At 43.9% G+C, this 20,166-nt stretch overlaps 1 protein-coding gene across 12 annotated transcripts in view; it reads right to left on the reverse strand.

Annotated features, from left to right (window-relative positions):
• NCOR1 (nuclear receptor corepressor 1) overlaps positions 1-20,166 on the reverse strand; it is a 223,338-nt gene that overhangs the window by 75,671 nt on the left and 127,501 nt on the right. For all 12 annotated transcript variants that reach the window (XM_088453648.1, XM_088453646.1, XM_088453643.1 and 9 more), the window contains one exon: positions 11,631-11,770. In XM_088453648.1, the coding sequence (XP_088309774.1) occupies positions 11,631-11,770 (140 nt within the window). The remainder of the gene's footprint in view (positions 1-11,630; positions 11,771-20,166) is intronic.

Here is a 20,166-nt window from a genome sequence, read left to right on the forward strand (position 1 = left end):
ACAAAGTCCGGTTGTTAGCTGGCCAGCCTCATTTGTGAAAACCATATAACACAAGAGTGCATCTGATTTTCTGATGGAGTTCGTACGATCCACATAGACACGCAGAGCATGGATCACATCCAGTGAAGCTTCATCCCTAGAAAGGTCTAAAGACTGAAAGGCAGGCACTACAATCTCCTCGTTCATATGAAAAAGGGACACCACTTTTGGAAGGTACCCCGCTCTATTATGGAGGACAGCTCTATTTTGATGAAAACTCAAATATGGAGAACGACATGACAGTGCTGCCAAATCAGAAACTCTGCTAGCTGAGGAAATAGCGAGAAGAAAAGTGTCTTCGCTGTCAACCATCTAAGGTCCACCTATTCCAAGGGTTCATAGGGAGCAACTTGCAATGCCCTGAGAAGCAAAGATAAATCCCACAGTGCCACCAAAAGGACAAACGGAGGTTGAAGACTGAGAACCCCCTGCAAAAATGTTATAACAACTGGCAGGGGAACAATTCTGCGCTACAACCAAACTGACAATGCAGAAACCTTAACTCTCATTCTAGCCAGGCGAAGACCGAAGTCTAACCCAGCCTGAAGAAAAGCAAGCACTTGGGAGACCTTGAAGACCTTAGGGTCATAATTTCTGTGGGAACACCAAAGCCCGTGATAGATGCGGGCAGAAGCAGGCTTCCTTGCCCTTAGCATCGTCTGGATCACAGAAGTAGAGAAACCCTTTGCCTTTAAAACAGAAGACTCAAGAGCCATGCCACCAGCCAGCCGAGGTAAATCCGGATATAGGCAGGGACACTACACTAACAAATCCGGTTGCAAAGGCAGTGGAATTGGACATTCTATGGATAGACACGTCAGATCTGCGAACCAATGTCTCCTGGGCCAGGCAGGAGCTATTAGTATTATCCTGCCGCCTTCCTGCTTGAACTTTCTGACCACCCTTGGGAAGAGGGAGATTGGAGTAAACAGGTATGCCAACCTGAAGTCCCACCTCACCGCCAGAGCATCCACGAAGGCAGCTAACGGGTCCCTTGTTCTGGACCCGAACCTGGGGACCTTGTGGTTGTGACGTGACAATATGAGATCTACGTCCAGTAATCCCCACCTGTCCACCAGGATTTGAAAGACATCCGGATGTAGAGCCCATTCTCTGGCTTGTATGTCCTGACGACTTAGAAAGTCTGCTTCCCAGTTGAGGACTCCTGGGATGAATATTGCAGAGATTGCTGGAAGTGTACATACTGCCCACAGCAAAATGTTCGCCACTTCCCTCACGGCTGCCGGACTTCGTGTGCCTCCTTGATGGTTGATATAGGCCACTGCAGTCACGTTGTCGGACTGAATCTGGACAGGACTGCCGTGAAGGAGGTCCTGTGCCAGAATGAGCGCTCTGCGCACTGCACGAAGCTCCAAAACATTTATTAGTAGGGTACTTTCCTGATCAGTCCACCTTCCTTGAAAGGTGTGATGACCTGTCACCGCTCCCCATCCTCGCAGACTTGCATTCGTGGTGAGGAGTACCCAATCTGGGATCCATAACAGACGACCCTTGTCTAGATGAGTCATCTGCAGCCACCAGGCGAGGGAGAGCCGAACTTCTGGCGAAATGCGGAGCATCCGAGACTTTATTCGATGATACGGACCATCCCAATGAGACAGAATCCATTGCTGCAAGGACCTGGAGTGGAACTGAGCATAAGCCACCATGCCGAGTGTGGATACCATGGAGCCCAGCACCTGCATTGCCAAGTGAACTGACACTTCTTGCTTGCGAAGTAAACTGTGCGCACGCGATTGTAGTGCTGCAATCTTGTTCTCTGGTAGAAGAATCCTCAGACCCAGAGAGTCCAGCAGCGCCCTTAAGTGCACCATTTGCTGAGTTGAAGAAAGAGAAGACTTTTTCCAATTGATTATCCAGCCATGCTCTTGTAGGCAGACAATGGTCATCTGAAGATGACATTGTAATATCTCGTGAAATTGTGCTAAAATGAGGAGGTTGTCCAAATATGGCAGTATCCTGACTCCTTGTCGCCTGAGATAAGCAGTCATGACTGCCATTATCTTGGTAAATATCAGAGGGGCTGTGGCCAGCAGAAGGGTAGAGCTTGAAATTGGTAATGTTGCTGATCTACCACCAATCTCAGAAATCCTTGGTGAGATCGTGCAATAGGAACATGCAGATATGCATCCTGTATGTCCAGGGAGACTTTGAAATCTCCAGGCTCCACTGCCAGCATAATTGAACAGAGGGTTTCCATATGGAATTTGGGCAAATGGACGAATCTGTTGAGAGACTTCAGATTCATGACAGGGCGATATGACCCATTTGGTTTCCGAATCAAAAACAAAATTTGAATAATAACCCCTTCCCTGTTGCGTCACAGGAACGGGGATTATGACTCCTGACCTCAGGTGGGCCCCAATAGCCTCCCGGAAGGCCAAAGACCTGACCGGGTCAATATGAAGGGTTGTACCAACAAACCTCTGAGGGGGATGCCTCAGGAACGTAATGGCGTAACCATGAGAGATCACCTCTCGAACCCAGGCATCCGTAGTCGTCTGATGCCAGGCATGAGCAAACTGTAGAAGTCGTCCTCCAACACGGAGACACCCCAGGGGGAGGCCCGCCCCATCAGGCAGTGGGCTTATCGTCCGGCTTGGAAGTAGGACGTCTGGTTGACCAGGATTTCCTGGTCTGTGGTTTCCAGTAGGAATTATCTTGTCTAGAGGAAGACTGTCCCTTTGTCCTACTCTGAGGACAAAAAGACTGAGCTAACGACTGCCTATACTTATGGGTAGTTGTAGATAGCAACCCTGCAGACCTAGATATCGTCAGAGAAGACACTAGGGGCCAAATGTAAAAGGGTGAGAGTTTAGAAAATGTGAGAGTTTAGCAGTAAACTCTCACATTGGTTGAGTTTTATCTTCAAAATGGGAAAACATCTGAATGAGATTTTAAATCGTGAGAGTTTTTTAAAAAAACATGCAAGTTCGCTGTTACTTTGTTTTTGGAATCTATTACATTGGTAAAGTTTAAAAAGTGTCAGAAACTCTCACTTTTCTAAACTCTCACCCTATTACATTTGGCTCCAGGTCATCCAGCTCTGCCTTTTGTTGGGAAGGTACTGTTTGGACCAAAGACTCCAGGGCCTTCTTGGACCCTGTATCCACCTTCCAGGTTTTTAGCCAAAGGGTTCTTTGAGCTGCAACCGAAGTTGCCGATACCCTAGAAGCCAAGATACCTGCATCAATGACAGTTTCACCCATATACATAGCTGCTTCTTGCATCTGCCTGAGATAAGACAGCTGTTCTCTGGTAGCATTCGGCATGCTATCTGCAAGAGACTTTGGCCATTCGTCCATAGCTTTCACTACCAAGCTACAGCCATAGCTGATCTGTTAATAGCTCCAGATAATGAAAACACTGATTTTAAATAGTTATCAAGTTTACTATCTGTAACCTCTTATAATGAGGATGCTGCAGGAATGGGTAATGTAGTGCTCTTATTCAATCTAGTTACATGAGCATCTACTGATGGAGGAACTTCCCAATTGTTACATTCGCCAAGTGCAAATGGGTATCGAGAGGTAAATTCCCTGTAGCATGGAAATGCTTATTTGGAGTACACCATGCTTCAGACATGAGATTCTTCAGTTGTTCAGACTGGAAAATAATCTCTAGCCACCTTATGACGCCTACATACTGAGGACAGATCTAACCGCTCTCACTAAAGAGGGGACTTTCACAGAGGATTGATGGTCTTCTTCCACTGAGTGAGACCCCGAACTCTGAGTATCAGAGTGTGATGAGGAGGTTGAGTCAGAATTCTGAGGCAACGTCTGAAGAGAACCTCTCTTATGCCCCTGCTTTCATGCAACTGGTCTATTCGCCTGCACCTGCTGAGGGGCTATAGACGACAGCATACTCTGACTAGAGTGAGCAGAAGAATCAAACCGATAGGGATTCATGGGGGACATATACATAGAAGGATGCAAATGCTGTGGGAACCTCATAGCAGGAGGCAGTATCGTGGCAGGAGCACGCGACACTGTGGCCCTGTCCACCAAATGCGACAAAACCTGAGACCAATAGGCCACCCAGGGTGGTTCTTGCGCTGATGCAAGTGTACAAGATAAAAAAGGTAGGTGTTTACAACAGACACTACACAACCCATCTTGCACAAAATTCTGCTCAGACAGGCCTGCCAAACATATGCATTACAGTCACATAAAATGCATAAATATAATCAAATACTAATGCAAATAGACTCTGAATAAGCTGACCTGACCTGACAGGGAGACCGACCTAACCTCCGAGACCAAAAGCTTTCAGCAGCACACCCAAGGTGGACTGTTAGCATCTCACACATGACGTGGTCAGAAGTAGCAAACAAGAGGCGGGGATCCGCAACTGGAAGTTGTGTCTGAGTTGGGAGAGGAGCGGCCGGGGGAGTGCCTATGTCCCCTAAGCTGCGATTTTGACGGCACGGGTATGCTGGCCTCACAGTAGTAGACGCTACCTAGTGCTTCTACTACCCGTCCCCGGCGACAGACGATATGGCCCCGACCGCCTTAGTGAGGACATGTTAAACGAAACCTTCACCTTCAGCTGCCTCCGATGCGTCTCCTACACCTGAGGCCTGGACTGCTTCGTGCACGCCAAACGAGGGATAATCTAACCTGCCATCTCCGTGAATCCGATCACATACCGGACCACAGCGATGCCGCTAGCTGAGCCATGCTGAGGTCCGCCGAAATCCCTAGGGCATATAACAGTACTGCCGTTTCGGCATCGGTGGATGTAGAAGGACTCGCAGTATATGCGTAGTATTATACCGCTAAACTCAGAAGTTCAAAAACGAAGGTAAATATAAAGAAACAAAAAAGAAAAAAAAGCCTGAGACTGCCTAGGCACTCCCGCTGTTAAAACGGTGTGTCTGGATACTTGTCACGCACCAAACAAAAAAACCTGAATGGCTGGGGTATATGGGGAGGAGGACCTATGCATGCTGGGAGCTTCAAAGCTGTAAGATGTTTGGTGCAATGGATCGTGCCGACTACATACCGCCCAAGGTAGATCCTGTGGACCCTGAAGAAGAAAATAACAGTTATGGTAGACTTACCATTGATAACTTTTCTTCGAGGTGCATAGGGTCCACAGGGATATCATGGAGATAAAGTGGTTGGAGTGATCCAGGCACCAAACAGTTAAAGCTTTCAGCTCCCAGGATGCCTCTGGTCATCCTCCACATATACCCTGCCCTTGGCCACAGGCATTCAGTTTTGTAAACAAGCCTCAAGGCAGGAGAAGGAAAGAGAAGGAAGAACAATCGTACACCAGAAACACTCATATACAAGATGAGGGAATCTGAAAAATTACCAATGCAGCCAGGTGCGCCAGGGTGGGTGCCCTGTGGACCCTATGGACCTCGAAAAAAAGGAGTTATCAATGGTAAGTCTACCATAACTTTAATTTTCTTCTTCAGGTTCCATAGGGATCCACAGGGATACCATGGGGATGTCCTAAAGCAATTCCCCTAAGGGTGGGGAAGCTCCTGAGCAGAAAGGAGAACTGGTCGTCCAAAGGAAGCATCCTGAGAGGCAAAAGTATCAAAGGCGTAGAACCTGAGAAAAGTGTGAACAGAAGATCACATGGCTGCCTTGCTCAATTGCTCAACAGAGGCACCACGACTAAACGCCCATGATGGCCCTACAGACCAAGTGCAATGTGCTGTCAACCATGTTTGGAACAGGAAGATCAGCCTGTGTGTATACCTGAGAGATAGTCATACGTAACCATGAAGCCAGAGTCTGTTTGTTAGCTGGCCATCCTCGTTTGTAAAAACCATATAAACACAAAGAGAGTATTTGATTTTCTAAAAGAGTTTGTACGCTCCACATAGATACGGAGATCACAAACTACATCCAGGGAGGCTTCACCTACAGAAAGGTTGGAAGACTGAAAATCTGGAACCACAATCTCTTCATTCACATGAAAATGGGACACTACCTTAGGAACGTAACCTTCCCTTGTGCAGAGAACAGCTCTATCCTGGTGAAAAATCAAAAATGGGGAGCGACAAGAGAGCGCTGCCAAATCAGAGACTCTGAATGCAGAAGAGATAGCGAGGAGAAAAAGTGCCTTCGCTGTCAACCATTTCAAAGCTACAGAGTCCAGAGGTTCAAATGGGGGAGCTTGTAGCCCCTTGAGAACCAAAAACAAAATTCCACGGTGCTACCGGTGGGACAAAAGAAGGCTGAACTCGGAGAACCCCCTGAAAAAACAATTCTAACATCTGGTAAAGAAGCAATCGCTCTCTGGAACCAGACTGAGAGTGCAGAAAACTGCACTCTTAAAGTGGCCAGACGGAGACCAAGGTCTAATCCAGCCTGGAGAAAAACCAGTACCCGGGAAACCCTAAACACCTTAGGGTCATATTTTCTGTGGGAACACCACTCACTGACCAATAGAAAGCAAAACTCTAATAGATGCGGACAGAGGAAGGCTTTCATGCCCTATGCATCATTTGAATCACAGAGCTGGAGAAACCATTGTCTTTTAAGATGCAAGACTCAAGAGCCACGCCGTCAAAGACAGGCGAGATAAGTCCAGATGCCGGCAGGGACCCTGCGCTAACAGATCCGGCCATAGAGGAGGATAAGGACTGTCTATGGATAGATTCCATATGTCAGTGAACTAATAAAGTCTGGGCCAAGCAGGAGCCACTAGTATTACCGTTCCACCTTCCAGCTTGAATTTCCTGAGAACCCTTGGGAGGAGGGAAATCAGAGGAAAACAATACGCCAACTTGAAGTCCCATCTTACTGCTAGTGCATCCACAAAGGCTGCTGAGGGATCTCTGGTCCTGGACCCGTACCTGGGGACACTGTGGTTGTGACGTGATGCCATGAGGTATATATCTGGTAGGTCCCATTTGTTCACCAAGACTTGAAAAACCCCCGGGTGAAGAGACCACTCTCTGGCTTGTATGTTCTGACGACTTAGGAAGTCTGCTTCCCAATTGAGAACTCCCGGGATGAATATTGCAGAGATAGCTAGAAGATGACGTTCTGCCCAAATCAGAATGTTTGTCACTTCCCTTATGGCTGCATGACTTCGCGTGCCTCCCTGATGATTGAGATAGGCTACTGTGGTCGCATTGTCGGACTGGATCTGAAACGGCCTGCCCTGGAGCAGGTCCTGTGCCACGAAGAGTGCTTCGTATACTGCTCGCTCCAGAATGTTTTTGGGCAGATGACTTTCCTGATTTGTCCATCTTCCCTGAAAGGTGTGATGACCTGTCACTGCCCCCCATCTGCGAATACTGGCGCCCGTGGTGAGAAGCACCCAATTTGGAATCCAGCATCGGCAACCTTTGTCCAGATGATCCTTTTGAAGCCACCACGAAAGAGACTAACCTCTGGAGTGAGAAGCATCCTCTGGAACCTTATTTAGATGATACTGTCCGTTCCACCTGGAGAGAATCAATTTTTGCAGAAGCCTGGAATGGAACTAATCATATCCCACCATGTCGAAGGTGGATACCATTGACCCCAGGACCTGCATCACTGAAAGAATGGATACCCTTAGCTTGCAATGATAGGGCCACAATCTTGTCCTCTGGCAGAAATAACCTTTGTGACTGAGAATCCAGAAGTGCCAGCAGATGTACCATCTGTTGTGTTGGAGAAAGAGAGGATTTCTTCCAATTGATGATCCAGCCTGCTTCTGTAGGCAGGCAATGGTAGGTTGCCTACATGTTGTAAAACAGCTGGAGACTGTGACTATATCAGAAGGTCGTCCAGATATAGTAGTATTCTGATTCCCTGACGCCTGAGGTAGGCCGTCATAACCACCATTATTTTGGTAAAGACCAAAGGGTAGTGCCTGAAATTGGTAATAATGTTGCAGAACAGCAAACCGTAACAGGCACATGCAGATACGCATCCTGAATGTCCAGGGAAATCATAAAATCCCCAGGCTCCATTGCCAAAATAATTGACCAAAGAGTTTCCAAATGGGACAAAGATAATCTTGTTGAGAGTTTTTAGATTTAGAATTGGGCGTTGAGACCCATTCGGTTTCTGAACCAAAAATAGATTGGAATAATAACCTCTTCCTTGCTGAAACACAGGAACCGGGATTATCACCCCTGCCTGCAGCAGGGAGTAAAAGGCCTCCTGAAGAGCCAAGGCCTTGATCGCATTTGATGGGGGATTTGTACAAAAAAAACTTCCGGGGAGGATGCCTCCAGAAAGTGAGGGCATGCCCCAGAGAGACCACTTCTCGGACCCAGGCATCTGTTGTTTGATGCCAGTAATCCGCACATTGAAGAAGTCTGCCTCCCACCCTGGGATTCCCCAGAAGGAGGCTCGCCACATCAGGCAGGTGGTTTGTCGCCAGTATTGCCAACTCTGAAATGTAAAATAAGCAACCAATAAGTAAAGAACAAGCCCAAAACAAGCCCAAACCAATCATAGAAAGCCCAATAACAAAGCCCAATTTATGGGTGTGTCTCTTTGTCCTCATTCTCCACCTGCCTAACTTCCTTTATTCCCCCTTTCACTAACCTAAATATATCTTAGTGTATGCACAGCCTTATTATATGCCTATATTACTTTTCTCCCTCTACACCAGCCGCCATATTTTCACCTCCTCCCGCTTTTCATACCTCATTCCCTTGCCAGTCTTCAGCTGGGTACACACTTGCTGATGTGTGTACCCAGCGAAGCGACGCCCGACCACGCAATATATATCGGGTGGTCGATACATACTGCACGATGCGGTGACCGAACGCCCGATATGTCGGGCACTGGCTCCATCCACTATGCCAGCGTAGGCACCTGGGTCGATCCATCGAGGGCCAGTACGACCAGTGGGAGTGCGCAGGGTCGTGCATAGCGGTTACACACTGGCCAATGTGGACGATATGTCGGCCAGATCAGCAGGATCGGGTGACAAATCATCTAATGTGTACCCACCTTTCCTTTACCTGACTCCCCATTCTTCTCCGCATTTCTCTCACCCTCTTTATTATCTCCTTCATTCCTGTCACCTGTCTAATTCTATTATCCCCTCACTATAACAGCCTCAGTAATTTTAACTCACCCCCATGTACCTGCCTCATTCCCTTCATCTATATTACCTCTCCCTTTTGCCTGCCCCCTCCAACTTCACCCTGTCCACTGGCTACAGCCCTCTATTCCCCAGACACAGCCTCCCCCCCTCCCTCAGTCACTACTGGTGTAAAAACAAACACACTCACCTCCAGGGGCGCCTCGGCAATGCACACAAAAAAACAAGCCCGAAAACAAGCAGCCTTAAAAAAAGAAGCCCAAAAACAAGCAACAAGCAACCATAAAAAAAACAAGCAACTCTCGAATAAAAGAAACCCAATTTCGCTTGTTATAAGCGGACTTGGCAACTATGTTTGTCGCCCGGCTTAGAAGCTGCATCAACCTGCAGGGTATGCTGGCCTCATGACAGCAGAAACGATAAGGCTAGTCTAGTGGTCTAGTGAGGACATGGACGCTCAGGGTCCTCACTGCAGCGGGTTCCAGTGCATCTCCGGCGCCGGAAGCAAGGACTGCTGCGCTCGATTCCCTGTAAGTGAGGAATCGCCTTAGCCGACATCTCCGTGCGTCCGGTTGCAGTACGGGCCCCAGCATGGCTGCTAGCAAGCTCTGCGTGACCCGCCAAAATCAGAAAAGATGTTACTGGTGTTGCGGCACAGCGGAGGTAGACTGAGTCACAGTGATGCGTCTTAATTCAGACACTCAGCACTGCTAACTCAAAAACATAGAAGATAAAATAAAACATAAAATAAAAGCTTAGGACTGCCTGAGCAGTCCCCTGTTACAACAGTGCGTCTGAATCCTGCCGCACCAAACGAACAACTGAATGCCTGTGGCCAGGGCCGGGGTATATGTGGAGGAGGACCAGAGGCATCCTGGGAGCTGAAAGCTTTGACTGTTTGGTGTCTGGATCACTCCAACCACATTATCCCCATGGTATCCCTGTGGAACCCTATGGAACCTGAAGAAGAAATGCAACTTTGACAAGGAAGTTGGGACCCCTTTACTTCTGGGCCTCATAGCAGCTGCACCCCTTACACCTATAGTAGTTATGCCCATGTAAGCAGCATATACTGCAGTGCAAGGGAGTATGGACACACAGCACAGTATGGATTTATTATTTTGTGTGTTCACATGCTTTGTACTTGTGCTAAAAACAAAAAAAAATGCACCAATTAGACGCCATTCAATGAATGTCAACTACAGATGTGTCCTCCCTCTTCTTTGCTGCAGTCGCGTCAAACAGCCCCTCTTGGAATGCCTGGTCCCATTAGACTCTGCTAGCATCGGGCATATTTCTTGCGTCTTTTTTTGCAATTAATGAGTCCTAGTTGCGATGTACGACTAGGACACACCAGGAGACTGTGCCGATTAATTTGATAAGCAACACTTGTATATCTGTGTGTGACTTAGTCTCTCAATCAGCATGCAAAGTACTACAATGCAAAGGACACATTTTTTTTCCACACCAAGTTCCGTTTACACTCAGTTGCACACAGATATACAAGTGTCACATATGAAATTAATCAGCAGAGCCTCCTGGTCCTAGTCCCATTGCAACTTAGGGACCTAGCAGCTCACTCACGTCAAGCATATGGCTGCATGGCGTATTGCGGCTATAGAAGCAAGGACACATCTATAGGAGCTTTACCTTCAGAGAGGGTATATTTATTAACAGCTATATATATAGCGCACACATTTTGCAGTGCTTAAAGAGATTATTTGGCCACTCACATCAGTGCCTACCCCAGTGTAGCTTACAATCTATGTTCCCTAAATGTACACACTAGGGCAGTTTTTTCTTTTTTATTGGGAGCCAATTAACCTATCAGTATATTATTGGAGTGCGGAAGGAAACCGGAACACCTGGAGGTACAAATTTACAAAATGTTGTTTGCAGTATTTTTTATAACTTGCTTTCAATTTTGAATCTTTACGAACAGACTATTGAGCACAAAAACAGACAGTAGTTATAACAATAATACAATTTGTAAATAACTGGAAGCAGTTAACATTCTCTGCGAATGCTTTGATTTATTTTTTTTCATATGGCTGGAAACAAGTAAGCTAACTAGGATCTCTGTAGTGTGAGGTTAAGCTTAAATCTAAATCCAGGTTGGCTAAAGGACCTTGCCGCTTCCCCCTCACTAACCGTGTCACATGGTTGTGACAGAAGAGGCCCTTTAGCCCACTTGGATCTAGCGTCTACAGTGAGGTTAATCTGTCCAGTAACATTGCTTAACATCGTTACAAGGTTTATAAAAAAAACTTCTGTTTTCCCAAACTAAATCAATACTTATCAGGTTTGAAATCCCAAACTCATAAGTTGTAAGAAACAACTTTAATTATATGCTTTTTTTGTCAGAGACGTAGTAATCAGCTTACATGTGTTATAGATTGTAGGATATGATTTAATTAAAAATAAAAATTGGGTCTGCATTCTATTAAATAGCAAAAGTTATACTCAGTAGCATAGAGCAAGTTAACAAGTCACAGATAAGTCACATACAATTTTGGCATTTTGTAAAACAATATTCTTGTACCAACACTCACTTTCTGCTTGTGCTGCTGCAGTAAATTGTCCAGATTGTGCCTCCTTTTGTAATTGAAGTAGAAGTTTTTACACTGGGCTTCACTCTTCGTTCCTACCATCTTGGCTATCGCCCCCCAGTTACGACCGTGTTCCACCAAGCCTGCCAAAACATAAACCCAGGTGAATGGAAAGCCTACACAATGATTGAAACACAGTAAGGACCAAGTTTAATCATAAAATAAACAATTAGCACATTTACTACCAAAATAGCTGTCACAAACTAGGTCATCTATTATATACAAAATATTTTGTATAACAAGGTGAAGATTGCCATCCCAGTAATAAAATTACAATTATAAAAACAAATTCAGTGTTTCAATATGTTTACCAGACGATAAAACATTTTGTAGTGTCTTTATATGTTTTAAGAGCTGCTTTACAGAGACTGGAAACAAGCTGGTACAACACTCTGGTGTTACAATGGATCAGTTTCAAAGAACTTTGTTGGTCCCTCATTTCCCAGCTAAGCATAGAATACTGAGTGAAATTTTACAGACAATAGTTTTGCGCTCTTAACCTTACAAATGAATTTCAGATCAAATGAACGATCTTTTTACTCCTACACCTATAATTGGATATGGTAGAAAGAATAAGCAAGGTGCCAGTTTTTGGAATAAAAATGACTTTTTTAAAAATTATTGTCCTAAAAATACATTTAGACTTACAACAAGTAAATCACAACATAAAAATGCATATAATATGTTAATATACTTTTACTGATCATCCACTTTAAAACTTCCTGTATGTCCCTTTGCATGAGACAAAATAAAACAATGGCCACTTGTATATATCTCTCACTCCTACTAGAAGATGGGAATTATTCACTTTAAGAAACACCTTTCATACACCAATTTCGGAATGTTTATGCTTTTTTTTTAATGCAAATTTTTGTTGGTTAGCTGCAGTAGTATAGCATAAAGTCACAAATTCTTTTCCGCTATAAGGCTCCAAGTTGTATCCACATGTAAGACGCCTGTTTATCGTTGGTCACTCTTATGGGTCACAGTATTAGGAGACCCCAGGAGACGTACTGTGCAACTCCAGAGATTCCGGGGTTTCCAACACAATACGAAAGTCCAGCAAAAAGAGTGACAGCACAGCGGCGTACAGCAATAAATAATCCACAGCTCTGGGTACGTACCTCTCAGCTTTGCAGTCCTGCCACTGCTAGCGAGCCCTGTATAGCTGCAGCTCCCGCTGGAATAGATCCTTCCAATTAAGCCAGGCAGAAAAGATTGAACGGTGCAGCTTATATTAGACAGAGTCCAATCTCCGTATTTTTAGAGGATGTTCCTCCAAGATATTGGCCGTGGTAGAGGATAATTGAAAGTAGATTTAGACTTGTCAGCCATCCATATAAATCTAGTATTATCCGCAAAAAAGACACTGTGTACTGACGCGTTTCGCATCCACCTGGGAAGCTTTATCAAAGAGCATTGCCTTGTTGTAAGTTTAAATATATTTTTAGGACAATAATTTATAAAGTCATTTTTATTCCAAAAACTGGCACCTTGCTTATTCTTTCTACCATATCCAATTATAGGTGTAGGAGTAAAAATATTGTTCATTTGATCTGAAATTCATTTGTAAGGTTAAGAGCGCAAAACTATTGTCTGTAAAATTTCATGTTGGCTTATTAGAGCTTGCACAAGCTCTTTTTTGTTTTGCTGCTGGTTTTATTTTTTTTCAATCAATCAATTAGTGCCTCCCCTTAGTTTATTTTCTTTTACTGTATAAAATACTGAGTGGCAACTTCACTACCTCAAGGACTTATCAGTACAAACTGTAAAACCAGCTATAAAAAAAATCAGATGTGTTTAAGTTTTGGCTCCATGCACTTTCTTCTAGTTTACAGAGAATTTCCTTTATGTTATAAAACATTGCATAAATAAAAGTATTTCAGTGACCATACAAAAATACTACATGCTGCCACAAGTAATTATTACAGATGTAAAGGGGGTACCAAAATTGAGAGCCTGGGCTGTAAGGTTCAGCCTGGTAAGGGTCAGTGACTATTTATCAAGCAGTGAAAAGCGTGGAGAAGCGGATCAGTGGAGAAGTTGCCCATAGCATCCAATCAGCTCCTACCTATTATTTTATAGACTGTACTTGATAAATGCTACTTCAAAGCTGATTGGTTGCTATGGGCAACTTCTCCCCTGGTCCACTTCTCTACGCATTTCACTGCTTGATAAATAAACCTCAGTGTGAGCTGCATAGCAGACAACACAATAAAGAAGCAGCTATGAAAGCTGTACAGGTAACTGTATAGAAAAATCCACATCAGATTTTAACAGTCATTTTTCTAGTTTAGAAAGAAGTATTTATATCAAGGCTCTGATTGGCTGATGTGATCAAAACCACCTTTTTTTTCATGCATCCCAATCTTTTGGAGGCTGACTACAAGTGTAGAAAAGGATAATACCTATTAAGGAACTGACTGCCTGTGCAATGGGCCTCCTATAAAACCACACTACAAAACACGTACATGTGTCATTTAGCAGGAAGCCCATGTGCACCAACAGCCCAATAAGGAGAATTCATCCCTTTCTATACCCATAGACATCCTCTGGCTACCGCTACAGAGATGGAACACATCCTGGACAGATGAAAAACCACATGGATTCACAGACCATTACAGTGTTACCTGTGGAACAATTTTCATGTCACCAAAAGTATATATTAGGCTTTTTGCAGCGCTCTGATTACAAAATATTTGTATGTATTCCAGTAGAAAATAAAAATTGCCTTTCCTATATTATTGTAGTACAGTAAAACGGACCACACTTCATATTGTAGATATAGTACCTATTAAGGGGTAAAAAAAATACAACAGTGGTTCTTAATACATGTCTATTAGATTGGAGGGTTATAAGCAAACAGTGTTTCAACACACATTCTATATTTTATATATATATAAAAAAATGTATACAAATATATGGGGGTCAATCCAATTAGGTGTGAATTGCGAGTAGCGAGTTTGTTTCATGAAATTCGCAGACTTCGCACGAATGTGCACACCTGAGACTTCTCCAATCCAATTAAAAATGCCTATTCGCATTACTCGCAGCAGAGGTTTGCGAATTGACTGCCAAATGTGATGCGAGAGAAGTGCATGAAAAAGTGGGGAGACCATCCTGGGCCCCCAAAATGCATTAGCAGTACCGTATAGAAGACTGTTTGTGGGCATTAGGAAAGTACTGAAAGTTTTTAAATGGTGTCAAGTGGCTGATTTGTGTTTTTTTTTAATGTAAAAAAAATTATAAAAAAGCACCTTTATTCATTTAATCTCTAACTAATTAATCAAAAAATGCAAAAAAAAAAGGGAAATAAAAGGTCATTTTGGGGTACTTTGAAAAATTGTGAAAAAAAAATAATAACAAAAATTATTTCGCAATTAAAAAAAAAATAATTACAATTAAATTTGGGGTGCCTAAACTAACGAAAAAGTTGATTTTGGGGTTAAGTTGAGGACAATTTTTTTTTTACCCTAAAAAATGAAATGTTATTGTTTGACTAATTATGCTAATTGGTAACTTACAATTGCCTAATTAGCCATTAGGGGTGGGGGTAAAGGGGAGGTGTCTAAGGGTTTCAACACCCTCAGCCTCAGATAGGTGCGAATGGAAAAAGGTGTATTCAGTCTGACTGCTTCAGTGTGAGTTGCTAATTGCAGTGGTCTCCCTAGAATTCTTTTCCAGCCAGGTGGCATCAAGAAGTAGCCGGGTGGGGGCCTTCGCAATAACAAAATGTTTTAAACCCTGACATTCTGATTTAAACTTGAAATAACATTTTATATATTATTTTCCACTTCTTGTTAGGGGCCCAGTCGTCTGATTATGAAAAAGCTGCAAAGTTTGTAGTATCTGGTCCTTTTTATACAGCTCCCAGATACTGTCTCCACTTGCAGGCTCCCAAAGTGCCGTGTGGTAGGCGGTTTCTTGCCGGGTGGTGCAACCGCCAAAAACAGCCTGGGGAGAACACTGAATTGGATTTGAGGAGAAAATAGCAAAACTTGCACCTCACATTTCGCACCTAATTGGATTGACCCCATGGTGTAGTACAAAATCATATACGTGTGTTATTCTGTTCAAGCCTATTTCTGTATTGGTAGATTTTAAAATCAAATAATTTTCTGTTGTCGGCAAAATAAGTTTAAACAAACACATTAATTCTAAACTAAGCCATGGGTCCCAAAGATCAGCATAGTGGCCCCTGGGCTTCGTTATATATTTTTTTAATGTGGCCCACACTGCTTTAAAGGCTGAAGAGACCTGCTCTAGACCCTCTTGGCTGGGGAGCAGAATAGTTCTGATCACCAGCCAAGAGGGTCTAGAGCAGGTCTCTTCAACCTTTAATGCAGTGTCGGCCACATTAAAAAAATGCAACGAAGCCCAAGGGCCACTAAGCTATACTGTGGCATTTAGACTCTGCCCCCTCCTCACACAATTATGTCCCAAAACTGCCCCCTCCTGCAATTTTAACTAGGTCCCAGAACAACCCCCCACAATTATAATTATGCCCCATAACTGTCCCTCCTCCTCCATTAAGTATGTCAGATAGTTGCCCCCATCCTCAAACAATTATCTCCCATAACTGCCCCCCTCCAGCATAAAGGATCAATTCAAAAATCAGATCTCAGTTCTATGGGGGCAGTCATCTCCTCAGCTCCTGCTGCTGTGCCCTCTGGCTAGTTTCCTTTCCTTTGATTGGTGGATAGCCAGCCATCCACCAATCAATGCTTAAATAGGCCCACAACAGTGATTGGTGGATGGCCAGCGTCATCCACCAATCAGCTATCTAGCAGACAAAAAAGTGCACTGCTGTGATGTGACAGGCGATGCAGCTAGGAGGGGCATCACTTGACTGGTGGCCGGGACTCACTGTCTGGAAGAGAATGCTGCGGCTGCTCTAATCTGATTGTGGCCAGGCAGTTAATTCAGCATGACTCCAAGGTACACACTTTCCCCCACCTCCTGGTCACTGTAAACAGACGTGCACCCTAATGCTTGCCTGTGTGTCTCATTCACAAAATACTGAAGAACCAAAACAAGCGAGCCATGGGGAACAACTCAACGAGTGCCCCGATTGGAGGGCCATGGGGAACAGGGCCACGGGTTGAAGACCCCGGGTCTAGAGCCTGGGGATGAAAGCCCCTCCAACCCCTTATACCTTTAAGCTGTCCCTCAATATATTTGAATAAGGTTGTAGTAAAAGCCGGCACACTTTCTATCGGTTGACAATGTTCTCAGGAACACAGTGGATATACTCATGCCAGTATACGTGTACAACTCAAGCCTGCCCAGAAAACTTACAGTAAACTGAGTATGCCTTTGGTGCTGGTCTAATAAGGCAACTGAATGCTGAAATAACTAACGCATGTAACAGCCAATGAGCTCAATTCAAATGGGTGCGATGTTCTCACCCTCGCAAGTAAGAGCGGCTATATGCTGCACATAAGGTACATACAGATTTGTGGATTTTTGTTTAAGATGCCAACAAAACCTTATGTCCTGTACTCTAAGAACTCTGTTGTAAAATAGAAATTAACAATTGTGTATGGTAAATGTACAGTCAGGTGCATAAATATTGGGACATTGACAGAATTTTCATATTTTGGACTTTATTCACCACCACAATGGCTTTGAAATGAAACAAACAAGATGTGCTTTAACTGCAGACTTTCAGATTTAATTTGAGGGTAATTACATCCAAATCAGGTGAATGGTGTAGGAATTACAACAGTTTCTATATGTGCCTCCCACTTTTTAAGGGGCCAAAAGTAATGGGACTATCAACTCAAAAGCTATTTCATGGACAGGTGTGTCTATTCCCTCGTTATTTCATTATCAATTAAGCAGGTAAAAGGTCTGGAGTTGATTCTATGTGTGACATTTGCATTTGGAATCAGTTGCTGTCGACTCTCAATATGAGATCCAAAGAGCTGTCACTATCAGTGAAGCAAGCCATCATTAGGCTGAAAAATCAAAACAAACCCATCAGAGAGATAGCAAAAACATTAGGTGTGGCCAAATCAACTGTTTGGAACATTCCTAAAAAGAACGAACGCACTGGAGAGCTCAGCAACACCAAAAGACCTGGAAGACCACGGAAAACAACTGTGGTGGATGACAGAAGAATTATTTCCCTGGTGAAGAAAAACCCCTTCACAACAGTTGGCCAAATCAAGAACACTCTCCAGGAGGTAGGTGTATATGTGTCAAAGTCAACAATCAAGAGAAGACTTCACAAGAGTGAATATAGAGGGTTCACCACAAGATGTAAACCATTGGTGAGCCACAAAAACAGGAAGACCACGTTAGAGTTTGCCAAACATCATCTAAAAAAGCCATTACAGTTCTGCAACAACATCCTATGGACAGATGAGACAAAGATCAACTTGTACCAGAGTGATGGGAAGAGAAGAGTATGGAGAAGGAAAGCAACTGCTCATGATCCAAAACATACCACCTCATCAGTGAAGCATGGTGGTGGTAGTGTCATGGCGGGGGCATGTATGGCTGCCAATGGAACTGGTTCCCTTGTATTTATTGATGATGTGACTGCTGACAAGAGCAGCAGAATGAATTCTGAAGTGTTTTGGGCAATATTATATGCTCATATTCAGTCAAATGCTTCAGAACTCATTGTACGGCGCTTCACAGTGCAGATGAACAATGACCCGAAGCATACTACAAAAGCAACCAAAGAGGTTTTTAAGGCTAAAAAGTGGAATGTTATGCAATGGCCAAGTCAATCCCCTGACCTGAATCCGATTGAGCATGCATTTCACTTTATGAAGACAAAACTGAAGGGAAAATGCCCCAAGAACAAGCAAGCAGGAACTGAAGACATTTGCAGTAGAGGCCGGGCAGAGCATCACCAGGGATGAAACCCAGCGTCTGGTGATGTCTATGCGTTCCAGACTTCAGGCTGTAATTGCCTGCAAAGGATTTGCAACAAAGTATTAAAAAGTGAAAATTAGATTTAGGATTGTTTAGTTGTCCCATTACTTTTGACCCCCTAAAAAGTGGGCGGCACATATAGAAACCGTTGTAATTCCTACACCGTTCACCTGATTTGGATGTAATTACCCTCAAATTAAATCTGAAAGTCTGCAGTTAAAGCACATCTTGTTTGTTTCATTTCAAAGCCATTGTGGTAGTGAACAGAGGTCAAAATATGAAAATTCTGTCAATGTCCCAATATTTATGCACCTGACTGTATCTTCCTTTAATTTACTGAGAAACACTGATGGCTCCTCTCTCCAGTTATAAATCACTGTATAAATAAGTGTTTCTGGGAGTCATCACTTATAATGGGCACGTTCTTTAGTTATCACTTCAATGCATACTTACCCACTCTCATGGAATGTCCAGGAGACTCACACATTACAGGGAGCTCTCCCGGGAGAGTAGACCAGCATAACACATACCGCCCACTTCCCCAGTGATGTGGAAGCCTTCTGGTTTACTCAGTGGTGCAAACCATGGCGGGAAGCAGGGGCAGGACACAATTTGTTTTGGCACGCCTTCTACACCTCCCCTCCAGGATCTCAAAGTCCTTACCCTGGAGTGTTGTAACTAATTAGTTGCAATGAAAATAAGTTTATAAACAGTATGTCACTCTGAGTACAAGCTACAACATATATTAGATATATCAAGCACACTGTAAAATATATATATTGCCTAATTGTAGAAAACACAGTGCTGAAACGATAGTATTGTGCAGGTTCGTTAGTTACCTTAACGATAGAGGGTATCACATTGGTTTTGGTTTCTCCTGCCTATATTAAAAGCAGAAATGGGCACCCTGATATACTTTAAAGATTACACATGCAGCCCTCCAACCTTCAAAAGGCCCACAACTTACCTCTTACAGTCGCGTTAAACAATGCTTAAGCACTGTGTTACTCTGTAGCGCAGAGCGTCCTTTTGTGCAACTTTTTTCCTTCAAATGTATCTTATTTGCAAAGCAGCAGCTTCTGCTGTTTAAAATGATATGCGGCATGTCTATATTCTGTGTTCGACTGCAGGTGTATCACAGCCACTGACACTTAGTATTTCACATGCAGATACACCCGCAGCCGCACAAAGAATATAGGCATGCTGCATATCATTTTAAACAGCAGAAGCTGCTTGCGTGTCCTATTCACATTGCTTTGCATATAAGATGCAAATGAAGGGAAAAATCATGAAAAGGTGCTCAGCACTATCAAGTCACGGCATGGCGCGACAAGAAGGGCTATTTAACGTGTAAGGAAGTAAGATGTATGTGGACACATCTGTATTAACAACCTCTGCACCTCATTTGCCCAAAATGCCCCCACATGCCTCTCACTTGCTCTAAAATACCACCATAAGCCCCGAGACACCCACTTGTCACAAAATAACAACACATGCTAATTATACAACAACACTCCTCCAACATGCCACACAGAATGCCTCACTTGTCTCCACATGCCTCTTACACCTGCCCCCAGACTGCTGCTTCCTC

The sequence above is a fragment of the Taudactylus pleione genome, unplaced genomic scaffold, assembly GCF_031769625.1.
Source record: "Taudactylus pleione unplaced genomic scaffold, aTauple2 ptg000585l, whole genome shotgun sequence".
In the NCBI taxonomy this organism is placed as follows: Eukaryota; Metazoa; Chordata; class Amphibia; order Anura; family Myobatrachidae; genus Taudactylus; species Taudactylus pleione.